Raw genomic sequence first — 24,675 nt, 5'->3', positions numbered from 1 at the left:
TTTATTCATGACTATAATTACTGCAGATACTTACCAATATTTAATTTAGTCGTAACATCGCATGGGCGGCGGTAATCGCTTACTATCAGGTGATCAGTCATAGCTGAAAAAATATTTCGTCTATCATGTTCCTACATCCAAGATTGGATCACCAAAAGGCCACTATGATGATGATAATGATCGTGTTACTAGGTATGTGTATATTTGTAGACGTTCCTTTGCGTGCACAACCACAGCTAAGATAACGACTTGAATTTTGACAACCCTAAATAGCCGAAAGGGATAGGTGCCATACATTAGAAAGGGACAACTAGATTCGTCCCTGAATCACTGTCATACATCGGTTTTGTATGAAGTTTATTTCTGGCCGGCAGTACTATTATTTATTCTGTGGCGGTGGGCCAGCCATTCGAAGATATCATATACTAGGGAATTTGGGACGGACGGGTGCTGCCGTGGCCGGTCTGGTGGTCAAGACGTTGGCCGCATAAGCTGAAGAGTCTGAACTTCTGAAGACGCGGAATCCGGCCTCGCCCACCGGGGAGCTTAGTTACTTTTTCTTTAGTATTAACATCTATTTCAATTCACATTTCAATACATATATGTAGTAGGTCACTATTGTTGATTTGTATTTTTAAGTACAGATGTAGTGATTAATCCTTTCCCATGTTTTTTTACGGAGTCGTACGAACGTGTTATGCTATAGGGAGCGTGCATGAACTGTAGGAGGCAGCACAGGAGCCGTCAGATTTTTGGCGCGAGGCGTAAATGTGATGTTTATTGTTCCGATGTAGCCCACAAGATGGCAGAACCTACTATGCACAAGAAAACACGTGACGTGTAAACGTATATGTTTATGGTTCCGATTCAGGCCACAAGATGGCAGACCCTCCAACGCGCACAGTCCTGAGGTTGACTGAAGTAGCATGACAAATATGAACGATCCCGAGAAAATACGATGGGAAAGGATTATTCACTACATGTGTAGTCACACTTGACTAATTAAAAATACAAATCAAAAATATTTAATTAAATAATTTCACTACAGCCAAACCCAGATAAGTTGGCAGCGATTTTGATAGCTAAGACGGTGCACGTAGTGTTGTTAAAAGACTAGTCTTGAAGACTTTGAAACCTTAAAGGCTCGCAAACCTTGAAGGTTCAAGCTTTGAAGACTTAAGCGTTGAAGGATTGAGCTCAAAAACGGTTCAGAACCTTAACGACTCAAGCTTTTTACGAGCTCTTAAGAGTAAATTTCTAAGACTCGGGCCTCATAGAGAGCTCAAGCTTTAAAAACTCGGGGCTATTGAAAGCTCAAGCCCCCTGAACCTCGAAGGCCTGAGTCGAGCGTTAAGAGCTCAAACAATTACCGTTCTAGGCAGAAAGTATTACTGTTTTTTTTAAGAATATTATGAACCTAACTACGTTGCCACTTTATAGTCATGTCTGGGTGTAGTGATTAACAGATCGCAAAAAGACTGATGTCACTCACAAAATTGATTTGCAGTCGAAATAAATCTTCAACTTTATGTTTAGAGGTATTGTTTATCCACTCTAATTGATATTTTACAAACAAAAATACGATAAAGTCCAAATATATTTTTTTCTTTTTTCCCCTATTTCACAAAAATGAATATAATATTTTTTTATTCTAATGACCTCACCGCTGTTAAAATCGCTCGGGTTCCTCACGGGCACCCTGTATAACTATCAAATATGGCATAGATTGATCTAATTTGTTAGAAGCTTTTAAGACTTAAATGCTCCAAACCTTATAGACTTAAACCTCCAAAGCTTAGGAGGCTTGAAAGCTTGAGGCCAAAAGACTCGAGTTTTCTCTGATCGTAAGCAGTAACGCGAACTTATTAATTGAGGCTTATACGGTCGAGGCTTTGTTCGAGACTTCTAGACTCAGCAGTCGCGACTCGATTCTTGTAGTTTACGTCTCGAAGCTTAAATTCACAACACTAGGTGCACGGGTTATTTTTAACGTCAATCTTCTATGAAATTAAAACTTTTACTTGACACTTGCAGTCTGGGCTACCGCAATCGCTGCCGACTTAACTTTGTCTGACTTTAGTTCCATATTTGAATGTAAGCATAGTTAGATTCTTTAACATGTATGAATAGTAGGAAGAGTCTCTTCTTTGTGGTCTCCTGTAGCCTAAACGGCTTGATGGATTTTGATGTATGAGGTATCGTTAGATTCGTCTTGATCACGGGAGTGTCATAGGATGGAGGATTTTGGGATAACTAAAAAGTTATAATAAAATAAAAAAATTAAAAAGAAAAACAAAAAACCCGACTGCAACTGCACACTAAAAAGAGGAAAACAAGCCCCACAAGAATATTGTTGTTGATGGTAATAGTTAGGGAGGCGAGGTAGCTAAATGGCGTAATTCAACGGCGCCGTCGAGACCTATCAAAATCGAAAGATCAAATAATTTCGAAAAGAAAAGCTCATATGATAAAAACCATTTTAGCGGTGGGTTTGGCGTGTACGGTTTTTCAAAAATGTTAAAAAAAACAGTTACTTGGGCATTCTCGAGCGCGTCAGATATTCATACTACGTATGCCCCAAGTGCCTCTGATAACAACGGTATACTAATCTGCCGGTTTGCGTGGTGGGGGTAGGAATATAAAGTAGTCAAAAATTCAAAATAAAAAAAATTACTCGAGCGCGTCAGATTTTCGGAAGGGGTGTTAAGTAGGCCCCAAGGAAGCTCCCTTTAAAAAAACTGACGATTTCGGCGTGACGATAAGTTACGATGAATTTTTGAAAATGCAAAAAAAAAAAGTTTTTTTGAAATACTCGAGCGCGTCAGATTTTCATAGGGGAGGTTTATCTCGGTATCCTGAAAGCATATTTTCTTAATCTGACAAAAATGTTGGTGGGTTCTCTTAATCTGACCGAAAAAGGTTTTTTGGTTTCTTTTTTTTCCTTTCTTTCTCCTTGATAAAACGGGGATTTTAAGAATGACAATAAAGCGATAGATGCAACCAACGTAAATGTAGATGAAATATAGTACGAATTGTATTATTTATTGTATAAAAAAATGAAATGATATAAAAATTGTATTATAATTGTATTGTTATATATGGCCTTCTCCTCGACACCGGGGGCGGCCCTAGACGCACTGCTGGATATTATACCACTCCACTTGCAGGTGCAAAAGGAGGCTAAGCAGTGCGTCTACAGAATATGCATGCTAAACAGGCCAAAATGGCGCTCTCAAGCATTAACCAAACTAAAGGCCTGGGTTTTTGCAAATAGAACCCTTAGCATGCCCACCGATGACACGCACACTGAATGTCATTTCACTAAACTGTACACAGTAGAAATACCTCCTAGAGACAAATGGACCAACGACCAAATGTACGTCTAAGAGGGAAGCCATATTTGGTACCCGGATGGTTCCAAGAAAGGCATTGGTGTAGGATGTGGGATCTATGGTGAGAGACCTAAGCTCAGAGCCAGCGTCAGCATGGGCACACAGGCCTCAATCTTCCAGGCTGAAGTCTACGCCATCAACAAATGTGCGGAGATTAACCTGGATAAAAACCTACGACACCAACATATCTACATCAACTCAGACAGCCAGGCTGCTCTGCTGGCACTAGAATCCCTTGAGTCAAACTCAAAACTAGTCCAGAACTGTAAAACAAACCTCAATGCACTGACAAACTCCAACAAAGTCACACTTAGATGGGTACCAGGGCACTCCGACATTAACGGAAACGAAGAAGCGGACGAACTTGCTAGAAAGGGCGCAGACACACCCCTGGTCGGCCCAGAACCGATCTGTGGAATCACAAAACGGGATGCATATTCACTGCTCAGCAATTTAGAAAAAATAAGGGCAAACGATTGGTGGAAGTTCGTAAAAGGACAAGAACACTCGAAAGCTCTAATCAAAGGGTTCAACAGCAAAACTGCTAGGGAGCTTCTAGGGCTCAAAAGACACAAAGCCTGCGCGGTGACCAGAATTTTGACTGGACACTGTAAATTGAACAAACACATGTTTCAAATTGGAAAGAAACAAGACGCGACATGCAGGTTCTGCCATGACTCAGAGGAGACTGCAATGCACATTCTCTGCTCCTGTGGACCACTAATGTCAAAAAGAAGTACCCACTTAGGGCGGTACGTATTGCAACCCTATGAGGTACACAACATTACGGCCCAAAGAATCTGGAATTTCCTGGATTCAACGGGCATCAGTAATGAACTTTAAAGGGCTGTCACAATAGACCAATGCCTGGTCGACGTGGCAGTCAAAGGCCCACAAACTACAATAATAATAATAATTAATATATATGACCTTTACATTTTTGCTCAATACAATTCATCTTCTTCTTCTTTCACATAATTTAATCATCGTTATTTCATATCAATTATTTTTAACACCCTCAGTTTTCGAGATATACTCAAAAAAACCGGGAGTTTGAGTTTTTATGATGCTTCAAGTCAAAAAGTTTTAACTTTGGACAAAAATGTAAAGAGACCTTTTTTGTGTATAATAAAATTCCCTTTTTTGTTTATTTAAACTTTTTTTTGTAAAATGTATCGTTTGCGACTTATATGCCGCAACGCGTTTTTCGGAAGACTAAATGGCTCCTCCACACTTCCGGTCATGCGGAAACCGGCAGATTTTGTATTTTTAGTAAGTTTTAGATTATATTCTTCAAAATAAAATTAAAAGAAATCGCGCTCGAGAATGCCGGATTAACGTTTTTTTTTTACAAGTTCGCGACCCTATAACTCGGCGGCGTCAAGGACTTATCGTCAGATTAGTTAAATTTAGTCTTAAAACACTAAAATCAACCCCCAATATCTTAATCTGACGCGCTCGAGTATTTCAGACTATCGATTTTTTTTTACTAATCTGATCGTCTATCCTAGGCGCGCGTCACTACATATAGAGCTAAATACTTTACTAGGTTGTTCTATTAGGTCTAAGGTATCTCTCATATCTTAAACTGCCACGCTCGAGTATTACCGAAAATTCCCCTATTCGCCTCCCTAACTATAAGTATCGCAGGCGGGGACCAACAGAGGGTTACTTATAGTCATTTTGGTTGTTGGTTGTTAAGTTCACCTTTTAGCAGAATTTTACTTAGGTAGGTATTTTCGTTGGTGGCGGTCAAGTTGTAAGGCTTGTTTTCCTCTTTTTAGTGTGCAGTCGGTTTTTTGTTTTTTACAATAATTATTTTTTTTATTGTATGGTCGTTCCCGTGGTAAGTTCTTAAGAATTTTAAGCGACATTCGGATGTCCTAAAGTCAGTTCGTATCTAAGCTACAGAATGTTTAATAAAATAGAAACTCGCTTATCGAATACGTTCATATTTAAGATGGGTTAAGCCAGGAAATTAGAAGGAAACAAAATATCCATTTCCATTTCATAATTATTGCCATGACACTATCTGGATTATGATGTTATTTTTAGTTATTATTATAATTTAATTTTGACTTTCGCAATATAGATAGTAATTTGTAACGTAATCATATGTTGTGTAATAAATAAATCTGAATCTATATGGTGCACCGCGCCAACCTTGCGACGTAAGATATGACCACCGCGCGGGTTTGTCTTTTATCTTAGTTACTCTGAAAATACACTGATGTTTAAATTTTTGCTCGTCAGATCCCTCGGTTATGTAAAAAGCTATTTTATTCTTAAATTAGACTGATATGGTATGCAGGGTAACGATATACAACTGGACATGTTTTAGTGATTTTTTTTTATATAGAGCCAACTTCAACCTTTTAAGGGTTAAGGTTTTAGTTGCAGTTTGCATTTGCAATTTTGCACATATATTCTAATTAACCTTTGATTAAAACGTGTAAAAAATCAATTTAACAACTTCAATTTTGCGTTAGTTCTATCTTCACCTAATAATAAAACTAGAGCTTACATACAATCATCAACACTATTAGCTTAGCACCCTTGCATACCGTGTGCCAAGCTAACAGCTTTCATGACTATACGAAGACAACCAGATGGACAAAATTGACTGAATAGCATCCAAATATTCTCGCGCTAAGAGGGATATTAGTGCAACGTTCTGCTGCCAGAGAGCAGCACTAACACATCTTATAAAAACAGTTGAGAAGTTTTCACTATGGCCTTTTTTAAAAATGCCGGGGTCAAAACTATTTTCGTTGTTTTGTTTTTTGTCCCCAAAAATGTGACGAAGTGGAGCTTTTTTGTATGAGATGAAATTTTGTTTTAAATTTTTCTCAGCTATACTAGACACAAGTGTGACAGAGTGGTCAGAAACAAGACAACGAAAATAATTTTGACCCGCCTACTGCCAAATTCGAAAATCTAAATTTCGTTATCTGCCTCTTTATCGCTTGATTTTCGTGTAGCACACTATCTTATGATAAACAATCGAATTATCAAAGTAATCTATTGCCTCTTTAGCTATAGTGTCTTGGACCTGATCTTCAGTAACTTAAAACCGGCTCCATCATGGTATGATAAGGGGTTTCGAAAGTACGTCAATTGGTGAGTCCACACAGAACGATTCGCCTCGCGGGGAAATTGCCGCGCGAAGCAGCTCAGTCGGAGTACTCTATCTCGCCTGAGACATTACGGCCGCGTGTACGTTTGAGTGTATGTGTGAGCTACTTTGAGCGGCAATTTCCTCGCGAGGCGGCTCGATCTGTATGGACCCGCCTAATAAGTACAGTAAACAACTCGAGTGGCTAAGGAGATGTTCAAAAGGTTATTTTGAAGGGAGCACTGTAAGCAGCTCAATTTGACTAAGTCAGCCGCTACTTTTGCTGCTGTGCTAATAATAGCAATTAAAAAAAGATCTAAGCGTCCATTTCTTGTTCTAAATAAGGCTGCCTGTCAATTGAGGTGGAGCGTTATGTCTTGATCACACGTATCGTGTACAGTGGCGAGAGTGCCCTCGGCCGAGTGCTCAGTACTCGGTACTCAACCGAAAGCACTTTCTCGCTTCTGTACTCGGTAGGTACGTGTGATCAAGGCCTTAGTGTTTACGTTACAAGCAATGCCATGATTCCCCATATCTTTCATTCTCCGCCTCATTGGATAGGCAGCTAAAGGTGTTATTCAATTGCTTTCGTAATTTCAATTTAGTAGTTTGCTAATGGCTACAATTTGGAACTGTTACTAAAGGATCTGTGTAAAGTGAAATAGGCCCCTGTTTTTATATACAGTAACAAAAATAGTGGGGATCCGTTTTTGGGCATATTTGGTATCGTGTTCTGAATAGGAAAATGTGGAAGAAAAATGTTTATGACGCGAAAACAATTTTTTTAGTGAAAACTTCTTTAGCGGCGCTGTGCACATTTTGTGACTGTGAAATGTTAAACTCGCGATAGGTCACGTGATCGACAGATTCGTCAGATTGAAAATTCGTAAGAAGGACACGAGACCAGATCGAAAAACTGTTACAATGTCATTAAAGCCAATAGACCGGTGGAGCGGCATAGGAAAGGAAGTAACCCCCTCTCTTTCTACCGCGCGGCGAAAATGTATGCATAAATGATAGTACTTTTATACTGATAATTAAAGCAATTCGTGCAAAATTATTCACTAACCATTCCAAAATATCAAAAATGCACAACGTTAATATTCAAGTTTTCACTTCTGCCGGCACTCCCGGAGTGCAACCCGTTGTTTTTTTTTTTGTATGGAGATCGTTCAAGTCGATCAAGCCAAATGCTTCTATTTTTTCCTAATCAGAACACGATACCGAATATGCCCACCACTCAAAGCATGTCATAAAAATATTTTGTTTAAATTTGAACTTCACTAGCTGTCAATAGAGTTCAATATTATAACTGCCATATATGGCTGCAGATGCGGTAAAGGGTTGAAAGGATTCCCACTATCTTTGTTACATCCTGTATAGTCGGCTTATAAAAAGTGTGTTTTTAAGGACCGTAAGGATCTTATTACTAGTGTTATATATGGCAGTCAATTAACCCTTTCACAGCTCATAACACGCTGTTGCCGCACAGAGTAAGGTCCTCTGGTCTAGAAAAAAAAACGCTCAAAACAGAATTTACTCGACACTGACATCGATTGCCATCAAACAAACCTAACCTAAACTATCTATAGGATAACCTTACGAAAATCCTGAGAAGTTAACGGTTTCAGAATTATGACTTATGATAATCTGACAATCATTACATTGTGACTTTCAATAATTATGTCAAACAAAGGGATCCGGGACCAATCTATCAGAATTTCGGTTGGAATTTCAGAGGTCAAACTCCAAATTGCAATTGATGCATAAGGACCCTTCTGTCACGGAAAGCCACATTTAGCTATTTGAGATGGACTACGTAGCACTACCAAATGAGCTGTACAATGAAAGAGTTCATTGAATGCTTGTACTTATAGTTCGTGTTATCCACGATGACGCGCAGATTTGTCAAATATAACCTTTAATAACATGACATTACGAGCTAAGGCACGCGTCTTCATGAATGACACGATCTATACAATGTTGTCTTAACCACAATAAATTACATACGTACAGTCAGCTTAAGTAACATTAAATTTGAACACCTAACTGGGTCATATTATTGAAAGTTTTGTCCCCTACACTTCAAATTCACAAATCTAATAAATTTGATTTGTGAATTTTTACGAGCTCTTTCTATCCAAGTAGGAGAAAAAAAGTGTCCCAATGTTTTTATTTCCATTCCTTCACCATTTTTCATAAACTTTTGGAAAGATCGAAAAATGTATGGAAATTTTGAGATACTTTTTTTTCTATTGGGAACGAAAAAGCTCGTGATTCAGTAGAAAAATATAAAAAATCACAATTAAAAAGTGAAGGGGTGCTTTATATAAAATGGCTTTTCATTTCCTTGCTTGATATTATAAATAGAATTGGCTTGGCAGTATTAGACCAGTCAATGTGGTATTGATAATTTACGATGGTGTGGATAATTTTATCGGCGGTCGATAGACTTCTATTTGTGTTATTAGGCCATCCGACAAACCCCGTTTGGTTAAACTTGTGTACAGTTTTTCTTTTGTTAAATTCAATTTTTATGACACACGATATTTTTGGTCTGAGCTAACTTTACACCTACTTGAACAGAAAAAGTGTAGGAGTGTTAACTACACATTAAAAATAGGTATCAAGTTCCAAACGTGCTTAAAAATGCTAAAATAGTTTGTTTTGATAGCGTATACCTATTTTTTGGCAAGTGTAAAATATTCCCGCACCCAAAACCCCAGGACATGTTGATAATCCAATTACCCCTGTTATTTTAGGACTTGAGTTGATACGGTTGATAACATATCAACTGTATTATCTGGGATATAAAAAGAGCTTAGTAGATGCACAGTCAGCATTCCTTCATATTAAAACATAACTTCATCCTGTCTATCTTCAAACCATTTTGTTACCTTTACAACGTTGCGCTGACGCTTATTTGCGACGTGTTATCTGCGTCGAAACGTCAGATATAAGGTAACAAAATAAATTCGGCATAGACCCCATAATATTATGTTTACGTGTTCTATAAGCGAAAGTTTAAAACGTTATAAAGTAAATGAATAGCCGGGTCCACACAGAGCGAGCATACGCGCGAGGCAATTTCCTCTCGGGGGAGGAAAACGCGCGCGCCGCCTCGGCCGAGTTACGTCTACCCTGGCCGTATTGTGCGTGAGGAAATTGCCTCGCGCGTATGCTCGCTGTGTGGACCCGGCTAATGATTTATGCATCTCCGCATAAATTTTAAAAGAACGAATATGAAATCTCTGTAGTTGTCTGTACATATTGAAATACAATGAATTAATGTTATATAGATCGTTTCATTAGCCGGGTCCACATAGAGCGAGCGAGCGAGCACGTACGTGCGAGGCAATTTCCTCACGCATAAACCGGCCAGTGTAGACGTGCCTCGGCCGAGGTGGCGCGTGCGTTTTCCTTGCCCGAACGTGCCGCCTCGGCCGAGGCACGTCTATACTAGCTGGTTTGTGCTTGAGGAAATTGCCTCGCGCGTATGCTCGCTGTGTGGACCCGGCTAATCACGACGCGTGCCTTAACTCGTAATATCATGTTACTACAGGTTAAATTTGACAAATTTGCGCGTCATCGTGGATGACACGAGGTAGTCGGAGTTATTTTATCCCATACCCATAGGATAATCAAGCCCAGTCAATTAAATACAAAAGCATTTATTAAATACTGACTGTATGTACGTAGATTTTAAGTATTTAACCCAAAATTTCGACAAATTTAAAAAGTATTTCAAAGGATATTTAAAGGGGAAATTTTCAAACAAAAACGTACGGAAGAATCAGGCCAAGTTCCAATAAAAATCTACAGAGACAAAATAATATACAACCTTATTGTTAAGCTTTATTTTTATAAGCAAAAGCAAACTTTAATTTAAATCCTACCTATGCTTTACGAGACATTAGCGAGTTTCTATTTTACATTCTATAGCGGCGCGTTCCAAAGAAATAGTTACTTAATTTATTTAAAAAACGTACTGGTTTTTCAAAACGTTCATTTTAACGAACCGAGATATTGCGAAGTTTGATATAGTTTAAACCTACGGTTGTCTTAATAAACCCAATCTAAGTATTAAAGCGCATCATAAAACCGTTAAGTAAAATTATCAGAAATTAAGCATATATCGGAACCAAATCGTTTGCAAACAAACATTATTCCATATAATCTTACTTCATGTTTTTTCACGCTTTAAACACAAGGTTTATCATAACGACATAAACCCCACACCTAACCTCTATATGCATTGACTTTATAGGTAACATAAAATAAAACTTTTAAAGTCTAAAATAATAGCGGGTGTTACAGACTAGAAGAAAACATGTAGTTAAAAACAAGTTGTGTATGTTTCATCATACATAAAATTACAAAAACCACAGAAGTGATTTCAATAAACTTTTCAAATAACTATTTACATTCACTCTTTATAAACAATTACACATACATATTGCAATAAACTTGGCGCGTGTTTTACAGACCACGTTTCTCACAAAATTGAGTAGTCTGACCAAGCTAAGTTGGCAGCGATTTTGATAGCCCAGCCGGGACAAGTGTTAAGTAAACGTCATAATTTCATGGTTGTTTGACGTTTAATATAACACTTGCACTGTCTGGGATGTCAAAATCGCTGCCAACTTAGCTTGGTCTGACTCTAACTGCCTAATTCATATCTACACATGTTCAGTTCAAGACAAAATTGTATGTCGAATGACAATAAGATCAGGGGAAAGTTGGACCAAGTTAACTCTGCGTCACTTGTGGAATTGCCATACTAAACGTCATATATTCATAGAAATTTGACATTTGTGCTGTCATCGCAGTCTATGCAGGGTTGGCTTAGTCTGATACTACTAATATGAGATCTGTACACGTTATTGCTTTACATTTCTAGGAGCCGTTTTAGAGTCGGACCAAGCTAAGTTGGCGGCGATTTTGTTAGCGCCGCCTGTGCAAGTGTTAAGTAAACGTCATCATTTCATACAAGTTTGACATTTAAAACAACACTTGCACTGTCTGGACTTCCAAAATCGCTGCCAACTTAGCTTGGTCTGACTCTATCAACACTTGTAACAGTATACCAGAAAAAAATATTATCTAACAAGTATATTTGTTAGAAAGAGGCTTCAGTTGTATCACAGGTTACTGGCGTTTGTTAAACGGCCCACTGGAATTGTTCATATTGTACCTCCGAGTTCCTAGTGTCGTAAATTCGAATAAAAAAACGATGTTCATAAAGTAAATTTAATATTAATGAAATGAAGAGCCAAAAAACTGCTGCTGGTATTTACAAAATGCAACCAGCTCTTTTATCAATTATTAAATTGAAAAACCTCAAAAATAGTAAAAAATATTTACGTCATGACTTTACATACGAATTTCATACTAACAAACTATATAATATGGAATTTCGTAAGGAGTAACCGATTTGATATTTCATGCCTGTATTAGTATATTTTATATTGAACGTAAGTAACCAAATCTGTCTCATAACCGAATGATCAAATTAAGGAGACACTGTTGATTTATTTTAGAAGTTTAAAACATAAACAATCATAAAACCAAACATCATTCATTTCACAAGAGCGTCCCAGGGTAAATTTAATACAAGATAGTATCAACTACAAAACTGTCACTTCTCAAAACTTTAGAAAGAGATATCTTTCAACCATTTTGTTACGTCTGCAACTAATCTGAACTAAAATATATCAAAAGCGGTCCAATAAATTAATATAAGGCCACATTCGATACGAGACGAATTAAATTTCTCTGACAACCATCGCATTGTAATTTTAGATACACAACAACAACACCGATTTTCACGGATTGAAAGTATATAGGTCACTTCGCTCAACTCAAACATCTCACAAATGTTTTACTCGCAACCGTCAAAAACGCGGCTAAAACTCGCGCCAAAGTTTAAGGAACGTCTACCACGTGGTGCGGCGCGGCCACATCACCAGAACCGCGGCGGCCGCGGGCCCGGCCACCGGCTGGGCGGCCTCGCGCGGAACTGCTGCGGGCTGAACCGCGGCCTCATGTCGCGAGGCGTCCAGTTCCTGGGGTACCTGTTGTTGGGGAACCTGGGCGCGTTCCAGTCCTCCCTGAAATCCTCGTAGGGCGGCGAGGGGTTCCTCATGTTGGGGTTCTCGAGGCCCCGGCTCCGGAGGTCCTCCTCGTACGCGTCGCTCTCCGCGTTTCTGTCGTCGAAGTCGACGTTTCTGTCGTCGTAGTCGGCGTTTCCGTCGCCGAAGTCCTGCGGGTACTTCTGGAAGGGCATGTTGTACTTGAGGTCCGGCGGCATGTTGTCGAAGGGGTTCTGCATGGGGCGCGCGGGCGCGGAGCGGGGCGGGGGCGGCTGCGGGCCCGGCTCGCGCAGCTCCCGGTCGCTGGAGGAGCTGTTGATGCGGACCAGGTTGTGTTGCTTGCCGTTGTCGCCGCCGACGAGCACTTTGTTGTTGTTGAAGCTGTTGCGGCGGTCGTTCACGGGCTGGCCGGGGAACATGCTCTCTGAAACATACGAGCTGAATTTTAGGCTTCCCGTAAATCGAGATTCATATAAGAAATCTATAAGAAAAGATTGGGAAAGTCAGGGTCTGGATAATAAATTAGCGAAATAAAAATCTTACGCTGCTCCTCGTCCTCGGACAGGTCCATGTCGACACTTTCCACGATGTCCGTCGGTGGAACCATCGGAGGCACTCTGTAATCCTAAAAATAAATGCAAAATTAGCATATTTCAAATAAATCAAGTTGCTTTTCTGTCATTCATTGATATACTAGCCAATTTACCTGATTTCATGCTAAAATGACAGTTGTATTGAACAGATCGGGTATGAATTAAAGTTCAAGAGAGCATTCATAGGTAGTATTTAAGACCTATAGCCGAAAAATATAGTACATTTCCCGATTATGAGAGAAAGAAAACATTTAAAACAATTGAAATTGCATTAACGTATAACGCTTGAACAGTTCCATATGAACCTAACGAACAAAGTTTTACTGTTCCGAAAAGACAGTGAGTTTTACTGTTTTAAGTATCTAAAATGTAGTGAGTTGTTGATATTTTCACTCACTCACTTTAATGTGTGCGCTAAGATTTTTTTTAGTGAAATTAACTAAGAAATCGTCAACCTTATTACCGAGAGATTGGTCAGTAGTGTAAAGAATGTTGGTGTTAGTGTATCTACTCGTAAGATAAGTGGACAGGAAGTGTGTCTCACCTGATCGGCGTTGTTGGGCGGCGCGGGCGCGGGCGCGCGCGGCGCCTGCTGCGTGAGCGAGATCAGGTTGCGGTGGTCCACGTCTGCAAGTTGACCACCACACACGTTATCTAACATATCCTTATTTATGCAGTAACTCTGGTTATCAAAAGTTTGACATTTCAGTACGGCTACCACCAGTTTGACTCTGACATATTCGCTAGCGTGTGCGTAACTTAATTTATATGCATCTCGCTCGTACTCACATATAAGTGCGAGTGAGATGTATAAATTGTAAGTTACGTAAACATTAGCGAATATGTCATATGACTTCATCAGTTGTCAAACCATGTTTTCTTAGACTGCATGTTATACAATCAATGAATCTTTTCATTTCATTTCTGAACAATTACTGCCTGGGGTGGGTAAGAACATGAGCTTTTTTTAGTGTTGTGATTTCTGATAACCCTTTTCCAGACTGCACCAATGTACAAGGTTCTCCCAAAACATCCAAATTCCAAGTAATCTATCTTTGATGATTCATTTGAAAGTAAGTCACATTTCACAAAATTGCAATCTAATTTGAACCTTAAACCGGAATATTTAAGTTGAAATTCTATTGGCGCGTATGTGGTCGATTAATCGTTCTAAGTATGCTTGGAAAAGGATTAACGTTCACGATTAGGGCTTGTGAAAAAAGATGGATGTTTCAGTTACCACCTCTAGAATAGAATACACAATTAGCAACAGAAGATTATGCTACAGTAGGGCTAAGATGGTCGGTTTTTTATCCTCTGTCATCATGTCTGTCACTTTCTAACAAGTATGTAAGTGCGAAAGTGACGCATGACATGACAAGAGCTAAAAACGCGACCAGGATCGCCGCAGGAATAGTTAAAACTAACACTCATTGTGATTCTTCACAAGAAAGTCCTAGTGCAAACTATTTTGTATAGTTCGTGTCATCCACGATGGCGCGCAGATTTGTCGAATCTAACCTTTAATAACATGATATTATGAGTCAAGTCACGCGTCTTCGCGAGTGGCACGATATATAAGTATTTCTCTTGCTTATTGTGAAGTAGTTGATTAATGACAAATTAGATACAGGTTGATTAAAAATGACAAACCCATGGAGCTCCCACGATACAAAAAAGCTTTAACCCTTAAATGCACGTTATAATATGTATCCAGCATAATAACTAGCATTTATTTGTGATTACGGCAATACAAACATTTTTATTTTTCTATTTTTTACCACACTCGTTTAACAACTCCATACCACATATATTAATCTCAAGCATAGAAAATAAGTAACCTAAAGGGATTTGCCACAGTGGACGCGTTCTGCGATCTGCGGTCAGATCAGTTTACGGTAGGCGTTCAATATGACCCGACCGCAAACCGCAGAACGCATCCAGTGTGGCAAATGCCTAACACTGCTCACTCCATACATAGCAATCCTTACTTAACCTTTTCGCCGCCACCTCAATAAAGTAATAAAGTGTTATCAACGCCAACGTCAAAAATTGCACGTATACAAACCTGTCCAAAACCACGACTTGATATGAAGTCTTGGCGTGTGGGGCACGAAATGTACTGACTTTATATCAACTCAATGGCGGCCAAAAGGTAAACCTTTTCGACGCCGTATCGAACACAAAAGCTGTCACTAGGACGCCACGTCACCGAAGTGTCAAAACTGAAATTGAACTTAATGCATATGCATGTAGGTCTAATGTTGTTGGTGGTCTGTGACGGATTAATCAGTCTTCGGCGTTGGACCCACGGTGTGGATATATCCGATATTGGCGTCAAAAAGGTTAATTATTACACGTTGTATGGGAGGTATGGTAAAACTTATTATTAATAATCCCTTAGAATCTTAAGCATAAGCAAGCTCGGTTCTCCATACAAACGTAGTTACGCTCTCATTTTATAACGACTAGCTAGATCGCTCTGAAACTTTGTATGTATGAGGTATATCTAGTCCTGTAATTAGTTTATGTAGCTACTGATACCATAGTTAAAAGAATACAGACAATTTAAGTATTTCATACAAAACTTGTTTTAGCTCTATTTTGTTCGTATAAACTGGAGCTATATAAACTTCTAGTTATACCTCATGTCATTGTATGTCCAAAGTTTCATTATAATCCAACATGTAGTTTTACAATGAGAACGAAACTCCGTTTGTATGGGAAGGTGAAATGCGGCCGAGCTTGCCGGGGACTCTTAAATCTTATTGAAAATGTATTATAATGGTTTTTTTTTATCGATGTATGAAGTAAGCACTCTAAGCTTATTTATTTATTCTATGTCTCGGGGAAAAAAATAACATGCATTTAAGAGTCGAGTGACGTAAGTGCCTTTGTATGTACACAACACCCAAAAAAAAAATATTTTTCCTAAGACTCAGGTGAGATAGTGTTTCCGAATGAAATCATTAATAAGAACCGTTACCGATTAAAGATTACCACAAAATGAATAATTATCACACTTTTATTTGCCCCAAAAAGATGCAATAAGATCTGTTTATGAATTAATTAGAAAAAATAATAAAATGATCTTCACCCATAAAAAAGTCTTTCAAGTCGATCTCACCGGCAAATGGTATATAATCTGCGTCTGGCGAAAAACAAAATATAGAATTTACCACTTTATACGTCCTATTTTAAAAAGTAACGTTTTTATGAAATCAAGTACTAGGCAAAACGATAATTAATAACGTCTAACGTACTATCACATAAGGTTCAAAATAGCTTGAGTTCTTGAAGCGATATTTGAATTAATTCCGCTATCCGTCCTCTATCAGTGTGTGCCCAACGGTGGTGTTTGCTCAGGCCACAAGTTATTCCGTAATTGACAGCTGTCAAATAATATTTGAAAAATTAAGCCCAAGAGAGCAGCCACCACGGGCCTATTGCATAATAAAATATAAGCTAAATATTAGTGATTTTGTATGTAAGTGTACATTGTGATAGAAGTGTGCTACGTTGGTAATCGCACACGCGTTTCATACGTCGTTTCAACACACTTGCAAGGAAACTTTCATATTAATCAAATTTGAATAGTTAAAACAGTTATGCAGGGTTCCACCTGTCCTGCTGCCTGTGGCCCTTCGGTCTATGTTGTAAAATTTACTCGACCAATTTAAGAAGGCTCCGTCTACAATGGCGTCTATTAGTTACAATCTTAACTCGATCAGATTATCATACATCACTGCACAAGTGCTATAATATAATGAATAAAGCACGGGTATGTAATATCTAGGATAATAAGCCTGAAAGCGGTTCAAAAAGTTCCACGTGACGAGCAAATGTATTTTATTATGTAATAGGGCCCTGGACGTTTATCGATCGAGGTTTCCACACTGTAGGGTACACGCTTATTGGCGTGAAGAGTCAATGTTTAAGCATTCGATGTATGAACAATACAAACGGAACCTCCAACACACACGTTCCCTATTGTCAAAAAGACATGTCTTCTTCCTCGCGTTGTCCCGGCATTTGCCACGGCTCATGGGAGCCTGGGGTCCGCTTGACAACTAATCCCAAGATTTGGCGTAGGCACTAGTTTTTACGAAAGCGACTGCCATCAGACCTTCCAACCCAGAGGATAAACTAGGCCTTGTTGGGTTTAGTCCGGTTTCCTCACGATGTTTTCCTTCACCGAAAAGCGACTGGTAAATATCAAATGATATTTCGTACATAAGTTCCGAAAAACTCATTGGTACGAGCCGGGGTTTGAACCCGCGACCTCCGGATTGCAAGTCGCACGCTCTTACCGCTAGGCCACCAGCGCTTATTTGTCAAAAAGACATGTAAAATTGGTAAATACCGACAGTCGTAAGCGCTTCATCGACATAATACAATTTAAAGATTAAGGTACCTTGTTGTACGGGGTGCCGGCTCGGCGCCGTCGTGACGGGCATGGGCGGCGGCGGCAGGGGAAGTAGTCTGTGGTCCACGTCCTCCATGTCTGAAATATGCATTCATGGCATTATGTTCAATATTATACGTACATAACCAAAAATCGACACTGAATACACATAAACCCCCTTATACATCAAATTTAGCAAACCGTTTTTCAAAGCTTTGGCCGTTTCTAGCAAAAACAAAATGTCAAAATAACAGATAAGGACAAACGTTTATCAAGACATTGTTAAACATGACAAGCGTTAATGACGTCAGAGCCACAAACTTTATGATGTCACTTTAATATCATCAATTCATCAGTGACAGAAATTGTTTAATTTTTTTTTTATTTGTTGTAAAGTTAAATAAAGAATTTATATTCGTTTAATTTTCTTTCCTAATCAGTCTCGTGATATTTCGTGTTATAAAATTACTAATATTTCTTTTATCAAAGATATTTTACTAATGTGACCAAGGGGGAGGGGTCAAAAAACCTAGAAATTCGTGTGACGTGATTAATGGATTGCCCTTTATACCAGGGGTCTCCTCTTTTGAACCAAGTCCAGGCCTCCACTTCCTTTCGCGAGCTAGATTGTACAGTCGAATTTACACTGTCGTGAAACATAGTAACATTAAACTAATTCTACGGATTCCACTCACGTGTTTTAGTCACTCGCGCGACATGTCTCAGCGCGCGCGCAGCGTGCGACGCGGCGCGGAGCAGTACGCGAATCACGGCCGTCATGAACACTGCTTGCACTGTTAGTGCTTGAGAAAGGAGACCTAGGCTCTCCGAAACATGTCGCGCGAGTGACTAAAAACACGTCAGTGGGATCCGTAGATTGTAAAGGGTTGAGCTTGCGGGCCTGTTTCGGCCAGCGATCAATAGTTTAGAGACCCCTGCTATAAACAAAATGTAGGTGGCTAGCAAAAAAATATCATGGAAGCCAACTAACACTTGTAGCATACAACAATAGGTGTGTTTAAATTATAATACATGATAAATAATAGCTTTGAGATAAGAAAGAGTTTTAATTTGAAGAAAAAAGGTTTTTAAAAAGGTGAGAAATTAAAGGTCGACTTTTAATGATATAGAGGTATTCATGGATCCTATGGTTTTATTTCTTACCATTCGGATTTTGAGTTTGGTTAGCTATGTAACAAATAAGTACACATTACGAAGATGTTAAGTATAACAATTTACATACCGCTACATATCATCAGTTAAAGTTGGGAACCTCTAGATGGAGTTAGAGGATTTACGACTTTAGGCCACAAAACCTAAAGTTACAAACCGCTTAACTCTGTTTTATGCAGATAAGAGGTTTACCTACTTTAATCTACGATATACACAATGTCCAGTGAAAAACAGCCGGTCACAGTAAAAAAAACACTCGCTCATCACTGTCTGTTTCTTGCTTCTTGCCGCCGGTCAAGCTGCCTTAACCCTTTGGCCGCCATAGATGTTCGTGCAATCAGACAAAGTTCACGATGACAAGCCGCGCACGATAAGGCTTGTTTACACTTTGCAAAGTAGCAAGTGCAGGTGATAAGTGCAGGTGTAAAGTGATTAGTAAAATCAACTTGTAAACGGTCACGCTGTTAAGTGACAAGTGCGAGTAAAGTGATCACTTGATCAGACGCTCGTTCTATTTTTGCCTGTTAAGTGTTAATAGGAAAGGGAAATACAAACGTAGTCTCCATTTTCCTCTCTAGATATTGACATTATGGAAAATATTTTTACATAATTTGATGTATATTAACTATAACTACGTTTGACTTTTTTCGATTTTTTTATTATTGTAAACATTAGGAGCGAAAAACAGTTTACATACAAATTTTTAAATGCTTCTAAATCTTATTTTTCGGCCTTACTTTTGACCATCACTTTACACCTGTAATAAACATAATTAAACCATATGTAAACGATTGCTTAACACTTGACACATCATCAATAACTTTTAACCTGAACTTGCTACTTTAGGCGTGACGTTCAAAGGGTCCCTTCGATTCAATTTCCGTTGAAGCGGTATCGTGTCACCAAAGTAAATTCTAAAATTAAAATGTGAAGGTTGTTTTCCGGTTTGGCAGCCGGTTCCGGTTTAGAGCCCGGGAGTTAAGAATGAGTGATGTACTCACGGCCCATAATGGGTAGGTTCGGCGGCGGCGGCGGCGGAGGGAGGATGCCTCGGTGGTCCACGTCCGCGGGGGGAATGTCTTTCACTTGGGGAATATTCTGAAAATATAGTACCCAATGAGAACAAGTATGAATAGTTAGAACAAGTATAATTTTAAATACTAAATTACGCTATTATTTAGGGGTCATCTATTAATTACGCCACACGAATTTCTAGGTTTTTTGACCCCTCCCCCTCTTTGTCACACTTGGTCACATTTGGCGAACTCCTGGTGTGAAGTCATATTTTTCGAATTAAGTATTATTAATATTTTATCAAAATATTCTTGATGAAAGAAATATTAATAACTTTATAACACAAAACCGATTAGGAAAGAAAATTAAACGAATATAAACTCTTTATTTAACTTTACATCCAATAAAAAATAAATTAAAAAAATCTGTTACTGATGATGTTAAACTGACCTCACAAAGTTTGTGACTCCCTCCTCCCCTTGTCACAACATGTCACATTTTCTTGGCCCTCCTCCCTCCCTCTCAACGTGTAATTAATGGATGACCTCTTATCTAACAAAAACCAACTTTACATATACATATTTAACTAGCTACTAATATAAAGATTTATAAAAATAAAGAAATTAAACGACGTAGAGTTTAGGGTGTTTCATTATTTCGAACTCAGCTTAAATGCTTGTTCCCACTGATTGCTAGAGTAATAGGCGACTGACAGATGCTATAGCTGTCCAGGAAGATTTTTTTTTTTCAGTTAACATTAACAACTGTGACTGAATGGTAATTCTATAGTCTAGAAAATGAAAACATGCGCATGCAAATTTGTATAGAAATTTTAACATTTTTTTATACTGCTAATACATCCGTATGGGGTGAGATGTTACGAGAAAGGGGAACCATGCGAACCTACGTTTGAAAAACTATGAATTCACACTTTCTTTCCTTTACCCGTATTCGCGTCTACTTGTTTAGTGTTTAGCCGCCAAATTGCATCCATTAGCCGCCCATTATGCTCCCATGTCCCTACTTTACGGTCCGATCCGAACCGACACCGATTGGTGAGTTTCGATTTCGTACCAAAAAGTCAGGAAAGGGCCTTAGACCTCGGTCTCCCGTTGACGCGATGCGCCGCATTACAGCGAACGTCGTCAACTGGAAATCCGACTATACTTGCCGTAAAACTAAGTGGCGAGTCAGGTCGGAAATCATCGGAATTATCTTTTTCGCACTTGCACAGCCTTGGAGCAGGACTCGCAACAGAAATGCAGGCAGTTATTAGGCATAGAAGGACTTATTGCCCGACTGGCTACTTGGTGTTTCGGAAAGTATAACAAAAGTAAAGCAGTACCCTCGGATAGACGGGGTTCTCCGGTATAATGACGGGCTGGTGCGGCGGCGACTCGCACAGGTCCACCAGCACGCACGGCGGCGGCGCGGGCACCGGCGCCGGCTGCGGAACCCATCATGTTTACAGCGTTCATTCGCAGCGCTTTTCTAGTACCCGAGTCACGGCCCGGCTACGACGTACAGATCAGGATCTCTAGAAACTGTGTCGTATGCATAATTTACCGCAGTTTGAGTTCCGATCCCTATAGTGGTGCTCCTAGTCTTCTAGAAACTCGATGTTGCCAGGCTGAAAAGTGCTGCCGCTAACCCCACCAGTCTTTTGAATTCTCCCTTTACAATTCTCATACATTCATCATCGAAAAAAACACATTTTTTCACAAATCTGACTTATTTGAGTCTAGCTTGTTACGTAATTAAACGTATTTTAAATTGATACCAATATTAATTCGGTTCGGTTCGTGTTCGTTCAAATCAATATATTAATTCGGTAGTTCAATTATGCTAAGAGCTAGACTCAAATAAGTTCGATTTGTTAAAAAGGTGGGATTTTTTCGATAGATGTTTGAGATTTGTAAGGGGGAAATTCAAAGGGCTGGTGGGTATAACGGCACCACTTTTCATCCTGGCAACATCAGGTTTCTAGGAGCCTATGAACTCCACTACAAGGATCATAAATCAAACTATGGTCTAATTATGCATACGACACAATTCTAAAGATCCTGGTCTAGTAGCGCGGCGGTGAGTGGCGAGTCGCCACGAGTTGTAGCGAGAGGTCAGATTGTGACATGAAGGCTAGACCAGTGTGAACTTAGGCGTTCACCGCCGCGGCGTGTTGTCGTGACCGTGCCGTTAGGTATATACAATATAATAGACGATGGAATGACTTTTAGGCTATTATTAGTAACGATTCGTGATATTTCACTGCACGTGAATGAACTATAAGTTACTACTGTTAACAATTTTACAATTTTCTAAAGGGTACTTTATACTTTTCGAACGGGTTGCAGCGCCTACAATTGAACTGTCACTTTAGTATCTAGGATATACTCAGGAATAAATTACGTAGATCATTTATGGTGATTCATGAGCTATTTATGAAATGTTTTTAAATTAACCATCACGTTATTTATTTATTTATTTATCGTATGGCGTTTACACACTGGTTTTTACAATAATGATTACGTTAATAGTATTTCTATGGATTACACTCGATCGAGGCGAGCTGCAAAATTGCAAGAAGTCATCTTTTTTTCGCAGCGAACCAAACAACACAGTGTATATTCTAAGCTATGTACAGTCGCCATCAGATACATCGGAGCGGCCGAGATGCTCAAAAATATCTGTACACGCTCTCTAACGCCTTGACAATAGAGGCGTGTTCAGATATTAGTGAGCACTTTGGCCGCTCCGATGTATCTGATGGCAACTGTACATAGCTTAGGATATTATACTGTGTTGTTTGGTATGAGTACGGGCGTCAGACGGCAAGCGGCGACGCGGGCAGCGCGCCGGGGCGGGCGGCGGACGACAGGGTGTAGCTAGATGTATAATGTGAGTACACACCCTAGGGTAGACGGGGTTGTCGGGCATGAGCAGGGGCGCGTGCGGGGGGGAGGCGGGCGCCTCGACGAAGGCGCGCGGCGGCGGCGGGGGCGCGGGCAGCGCGCCGGGGCGGGCGGCGGACGACAGGGTGTAGCTAGATGTATAATGTGAGTACACACCCTAGGGTAGACGGGGTTGTCGGGCATGAGCAGGGGCGCGTGCGGGGGGGAGGCGGGCGCCTCGACGAAGGCGCGCGGCGGCGGCGGGGGGCGCGGGCAGCGCGCCGGGGCGGGCGGCGGACGACAGGGTGTAGCTAGATGTATAATGTGAGTACACACCCTAGGGTAGACGGGGTTGTCGGGCATGAGCAGGGGCGCGTGCGGGGGGGAGGCGGGCGCCTCGACGAAGGCGCGCGGCGGCGGCGGGGGCGCGGGCAGCGCGCCGGGGCGGGCGGCGTACGACAGGGTGTAGCTAGATGTATAATGTGAGTACACACCCTAGGGTAGACGGGGTTGTCGGGCATGAGCAGGGGCGCGTGCGGGGGGGAGGCGGGCGCCTCGACGACGGCGCGCGGCGGCGGCGGGGGCGCGGGCAGCGCGCCGGGGCGGGCGGCGGACGACAGGGTGTAGCTAGATGTATAATGTGAGTACACACCCTAGGGTAGACGGGGTTGTCGGGCATGAGCAGGGGCGCGTGCGGGGGGGAGGCGGGCGCCTCGACGACGGCGCGCGGCGGCGGCGGGGGCGCGGGCAGCGCGCCGGGGCGGGCGGCGGACGACAGGGTGTAGCTAGATGTATAATGTGAGTACACACCCTAGGGTAGACGGGGTTGTCGGGCATGAGCAGGGGCGCGTGCGGGGGGGAGGCGGGCGCCTCGACGAAGGCGCGCGGCGGCGGCGGGGGCGCGGGGCAGCGCGCCGGGGCGGGCGGCGGACGACAGGGTGTAGCTAGATGTATAATGTGAGTACACACCCTAGGGTAGACGGGGTTGTCGGGCATGAGCAGGGGCGCGTGCGGGGGGGCGGCGGGCGCCTCGACGAAGGCGCGCGGCGGCGGCGGGGGCGCGGGCAGCGCGCCGGGGCGGGCGGCGTACGACAGGGTGTAGCTAGATGTATAATGTGAGTACACACCCTAGGGTAGACGGGGTTGTCGGGCATGAGCAGGGGCGCGTGCGGGGGGGAGGCGGGCGCCTCGACGAAGGCGCGCGGCGGCGGGGGGGGCGCGGGCAGCGCGCCGGGGCGGGCGGCGGACGACAGGGTGTAGCTAGATGTATAATGTGAGTACACACCCTAGGGTAGACGGGGTTGTCGGGCATGAGCAGGGGCGCGTGCGGGGGGGAGGCGAGCGCCTCGACGAAGGCGCGCGGCGGCGGCGGGGGCGCGGGCAGCGCGCCGGGGCGGGCGGCGGACGACAGGGTGTAGCTAGATGTATAATGTGAGTACACACCCTAGGGTAGACGGGGTTGTCGGGCATGAGCAGGGGCGCGTGCGGGGGGGAGGCGGGCGCCTCGACGAAGGCGCGCGGCGGCGGCGGGGGCGCGGGCAGCGCGCCGGGGCGGGCGGCGTACGACAGGGTGTAGCTAGATGTATAATGTGAGTACACACCCTAGGGTAGACGGGGTTGTCGGGCATGAGCAGGGGCGCGTGCGGGGGGGAGGCGGGCGCCTCGACGAAGGCGCGCGGCGGCGGCGGGGGCGCGGGCAGCGCGCCGGGGCGGGCGGCGGACGACAGGGTGTAGCTAGATGTATAATGTGAGTACACACCCTAGGGTAGACGGGGTTGTCGGGCATGAGCAGGGGCGCGTGCGGGGGGGAGGCGGGCGCCTCGACGAAGGCGCGCGGCGGCGGCGGGGGCGCGGGCAGCGCGCCGGGGCGGGCGGCGGACGACAGGGTGTAGCTAGATGTATAATGTGAGTACACACCCTAGGGTAGACGGGGTTGTCGGGCATGAGCAGGGGCGCGTGCGGGGGGGAGGCGGGCGCCTCGACGAAGGCGCGCGGCGGCGGCG

General features: G+C 42.1%; 1 protein-coding gene across 1 annotated transcript in view; it reads right to left on the bottom strand.

The window, feature by feature from the left end:
* Positions 1 to 10,843: 10,843 nt before the first annotated feature.
* Positions 10,844 to 24,675, bottom strand: part of LOC133516676 (proline-rich protein 36-like) — a 29,194-nt gene continuing 15,362 nt past the window's right edge. Inside the window, exons 11-23 of the mRNA XM_061849698.1 lie at positions 24,334 to 24,564; positions 24,141 to 24,248; positions 23,958 to 24,090; positions 23,508 to 23,800; positions 23,227 to 23,457; positions 22,910 to 23,141; positions 22,692 to 22,850; positions 21,130 to 21,231; positions 19,772 to 19,868; positions 17,607 to 17,696; positions 13,737 to 13,819; positions 13,143 to 13,224; positions 10,844 to 13,023 (exon numbers count right to left, since the gene is read on the bottom strand). Of these exons, the coding sequence (XP_061705682.1) occupies positions 12,470 to 13,023; positions 13,143 to 13,224; positions 13,737 to 13,819; positions 17,607 to 17,696; positions 19,772 to 19,868; positions 21,130 to 21,231; positions 22,692 to 22,850; positions 22,910 to 23,141; positions 23,227 to 23,457; positions 23,508 to 23,800; positions 23,958 to 24,090; positions 24,141 to 24,248; positions 24,334 to 24,564 (2,395 nt within the window). The 3' untranslated portion in view covers positions 10,844 to 12,469. The remainder of the gene's footprint in view (positions 13,024 to 13,142; positions 13,225 to 13,736; positions 13,820 to 17,606; positions 17,697 to 19,771; positions 19,869 to 21,129; positions 21,232 to 22,691; positions 22,851 to 22,909; positions 23,142 to 23,226; positions 23,458 to 23,507; positions 23,801 to 23,957; positions 24,091 to 24,140; positions 24,249 to 24,333; positions 24,565 to 24,675) is intronic.

Source organism: Cydia pomonella, chromosome 3 (genome assembly GCF_033807575.1).
Source record: "Cydia pomonella isolate Wapato2018A chromosome 3, ilCydPomo1, whole genome shotgun sequence".
NCBI lineage: Eukaryota > Metazoa > Arthropoda > Insecta > Lepidoptera > Tortricidae > Cydia > Cydia pomonella.
Note: the sequence above shows the minus strand (reverse complement) of the source record. Positions and strands in the feature narration are given on the sequence as shown.